Source organism: Morone saxatilis, unplaced genomic scaffold (assembly GCF_004916995.1).
Source record: "Morone saxatilis isolate NCDOM2014 unplaced genomic scaffold, NCSU_SB_2.0 Contig19, whole genome shotgun sequence".
NCBI lineage: Eukaryota > Metazoa > Chordata > Actinopteri > Moronidae > Morone > Morone saxatilis.
This window is the reverse complement of record NW_023339751.1, coordinates 5,590,222-5,593,999: the sequence shown is the minus strand read 5'-3', so window position 1 is coordinate 5,593,999 and position 3,778 is coordinate 5,590,222. Positions and strand designations below refer to the sequence as shown.

Below are 3,778 nucleotides of genomic sequence, written 5' to 3'. Positions count from 1 at the left end.
GAGATGGTGGAGTGATGGGCTCGCAACGTTAGCGTCGCCCATGAGCAGTGGAGCATTTAACTCTGGGGGTCAACTCTGAATTTGTGGAAATGGAATCTCAAGTAAGGACACACAACAGGTCTGTTCGTGCTGCCTGTTGTGGGTGGCCTCCCTCAGACTGAAGACATCATGGTGGAGGGAGGTTGATGGTCACTGTGGAATGTATAATTGCACTGCTCTTTTTAGTGTCCTGTTGGTTTGATTTTGGACTTGATTTACGTACAAAAAGCCTTTTCCACGGCTTAAGGCTAACCCTGCCTTTGTGTCCAAGGTGGTTGGGTAATGCTCTCCCACTGACCTTATGGCATTCTCTTCAATGCCAATGCGGTGGCAAATGCGGTGTCTTGCACATCTATATTGACTGAACTAAGGGGTTTCGGAGGAGTGTCCAACTCTTTGTATCCTGGGATAATATCCATATCAATCACAAATATGGACTGTGGCCTGGCTACATCCTGGGCCCTTCTTGCTGAGGCAAAGCTAGAGGTGCTTATTTATAAAGATGCTGTATCATAGCACAAGCTATTTAAGGGTAGTGATATCTCACTACTCTGAGAACCAGGGTTACGCAAGTAACTTAAAGTTTGGTGTAAAACATGGATCTGAAACAAAGCCCTTTTCGGTTATCATGTTGAGTATCTGCCCGAGGGATGTTTACTATGTGTTAGTGTGTTCCACTGATAAATGACTACTGCAATTATTTGCTTAAGCAAGCACAGTATCTGTGTGCTGCCTCATCTTGATGAAAAAATCTAAAGATTTTATCCATCGTCCACATGACTCACCACAGTGCATGTGTCTGAATGTTGACAGGGTCGTACTGTAACGCTGTTGGAGCTTGTCACCATACTCATCATCTATGTCCGAGGTGAAATACTGAAGTGAAAATGTGCTGAGCCTTGTAGTGTCAGATATAGCTGCTCAACCATGTGACTGCATCTCCTCTAATCTCATAAATTTAAAATTTCTCGCTCTTGGTCAGAAAATCGGAGTTTCAGAGCAGCCCAGATCAAATGGACAGCAGTCTTATCAATCTCTGAATCTGAAAGCTCTCCAGTCTGGAGTGTCTTTGCTGAACTCCTCATTCCTTCTGGCTGACTGCCTCGTTTGTCTCAGCAACATCTATTTTGTCTGCTGATGAAGACTCTCACTAGTGGAGCAACGCAGGCAAAAGTGTAGACATGGCACCCTCTACTGTATACAATCTGTAATGCATAATTTAAACAGCGCTCCTGAGAACCTGTCACTGTCTGTGTTACTGGTTAAGAAGAGTAGGGAAAGGTTAGAGAAAGTTCTCTCAGCATGAACATCATTGTAACAGTTACTGAACGTTAGTCTACAGCAAAACATAAACTATGTATTGTTTGTGTCATTGTCAGGTGATCATCGAGGTGACTGAGATGCTGCATAATGCCAGCTTGCTCATAGATGACATCGAAGACAACTCCAAGCTGCGGCGAGGCTTCCCTGTGACCCACAGCATCTACGGCATCCCCTCAGTCATCAACTCGGCCAACTACGTCTACTTCTTAGGGTTGGAAAAGGTGCTGACCCTGGAGCACCCCGAGGCTGTACGAGTGTTTACCCGGCAGCTGCTAGAGCTGCATCGCGGTCAGGGCCTGGACATCCACTGGAGGGACACGTACACCTGTCCCACTGAGCAGGAGTACCGCAACATGGTGCTGCAGAAAACTGGAGGGCTCTTTGGCCTGGCTGTGGGTCTGATGCAGCTCTTCTCGGATTGGAAACAGGACTTAAAACCACTACTGGACACACTGGGCCTCTTCTTCCAGATCCGCGATGACTACGCCAACCTCAGCTCTCGCGAGTACAGCGAGAACAAGAGCTTCTGTGAGGATCTAACCGAGGGCAAGTTCTCTTTCCCTACCATTCATGCCATATGGTCGCGTCCAGAGAGCACCCAGGTGCAGAACATCCTGAGGCAGCGCACAGAGAACATGGACATCAAACGATACTGTGTGGACTACCTGGAGAAGGTCGGCTCGTTTGCCTACACTCGTCAGACTCTGCGGGACCTGGAGGTGGAGGCCTACCGCCTCATCAGGGAGTTTGGGGGGAACCCTCAACTCGAGAGCCTTGTCAAACAGCTCAGCCAAATGCATCACGATGGCGAGGCCACAGTAGAGTCCAGTACGGAGCCAGAACCCAGCCACAACCCCTGAACCTCACCCACCTTTCCCGGTTACATGACTCTCATACTGTCCCCTGCACACTCCGCTGAAACAGAAGCTTTGTTAATACACTGATGCAGACATACACATTCCTGAAGAGCTCACCACACAAACACACACACCGGTATGTTGATTTACACACTGTGTTATGAGTCACAATGAATCATTAAACTTGAGCACTTTAATTCTGGTAGACAGATTTGACTGCGTTCAGCAGCTGTGAGACAGCAAGGCAGCCACAAATGTTGCCTGTCTCTCTTTAGAGAGCTAGATGGCATCCTTCAAGTGTTTCTTAACAAAGTACACATCAGCAATTTTTGTATTCGAGTGTCGCTGTGCCGTCAGTGGAAGAAATTAATTAAAACAGGAACTTACTGCTTATGGTTTTTGGTTTGCTTTTCTTAAAATGAAAAATAACAAGATGACAACAAAGCTTAAAAGCCTTCCTTTTGATGTGCACTACAGTGCATATAAATGTATTTTTTTTTTTTTATGTTCTTGGGCACAGAATGAAAAGGGTTTGTCTAGGGCCGGGTGAATGCTGGGCTGTTTTTTTTTCTGAAGTTCCCTGTTTAAAAATAAGGATGTTAGATGCTTCTCGAGCTGTAATTGATGTGTGATTTGAGGATCCTTAATCATTAAGCCGCCAGAGTGCCAATCCTGTAGAAAAGACCTTTTGCAACTCAATTGTCTACTTGTTATGTAATATGTTGGCATTATATGCAAAGTTTATGCTCGGCTGTATATGAATACTCTGCAGACTGTTTTTCCATCTGGTTCTAAGTCAACACAGCTTTTCACATCTCTAATATTTTATTAGGGTGATTCAGTTATGATATTTGTGAGTAGACACTACTGCAGTTGACAGCTTATTTGCATCTGTTGAATAAAAAAAACCCTAACATAACCTGGCTTGAAGGCAAGCTATAATATGTTACACAACATAACACTAATTAATTTTTCATTCTTTTCTGGCTTTATGTGGGTTTGATTTCACATTGAGGATTGGATTTACACAGTGCGAAGAATTAACTTTGGCGATGTCCAAATTTTTAGTTGCTGTGGACTATGCGTATATGGAGCACTGAGTGGTATGGTATGGGTTTTATTAATCATGTGATTTTGGACAATAGTAGTTATTTGGACTCAACAACTACTTAACTAACAATAGTTCTCCCATGGCGTCTCTTCAACCCTACACCTGTGTCACACCTGTCTTGATCTCGATGGATTTTGATATAACAATTGCCTCGTTTCAACCGCCATTTTCCATTTTTCTCACGTTCGCCCTCTCGACCTGACCACAAACTTGTTGCTCTATAATACTTCTGCTAATTCACCTAATTAGGGTCACTTTCAACCGTTTCCACTATCCATCCGTTCATATCCATCCACAGCTTTCTGCTGTCGCTCTTACGCGCTCCTTCCATGGTATGGCTTGCGCCCTACGTAGTGCATATACCACAGATTGAGAGCCACCTAGGGAACGGCTAGATTCAATCTGCGGAACGACGGAAACTCTGCAAATCTTCCCACGGAAGCAACCC

At 44.8% G+C, this 3,778-nt stretch overlaps 1 protein-coding gene across 3 annotated transcripts in view; it reads left to right on the top strand.

Moving 5' to 3' along the window:
- The window catches only part of ggps1 (geranylgeranyl diphosphate synthase 1), a gene marked incomplete at its 3' end in the record, with an annotated part of 14,377 nt that extends 11,660 nt beyond the window's left edge, over positions 1-2,717 (top strand). For all 3 annotated transcript variants that reach the window (XM_035663244.1, XM_035663247.1, XM_035663246.1), the window contains 1 exon segment: positions 1,419-2,717. In XM_035663244.1, the coding sequence (XP_035519137.1) occupies positions 1,419-2,222 (804 nt within the window).
- Between the last annotated feature and the right edge of the window lie 1,061 nt (positions 2,718-3,778).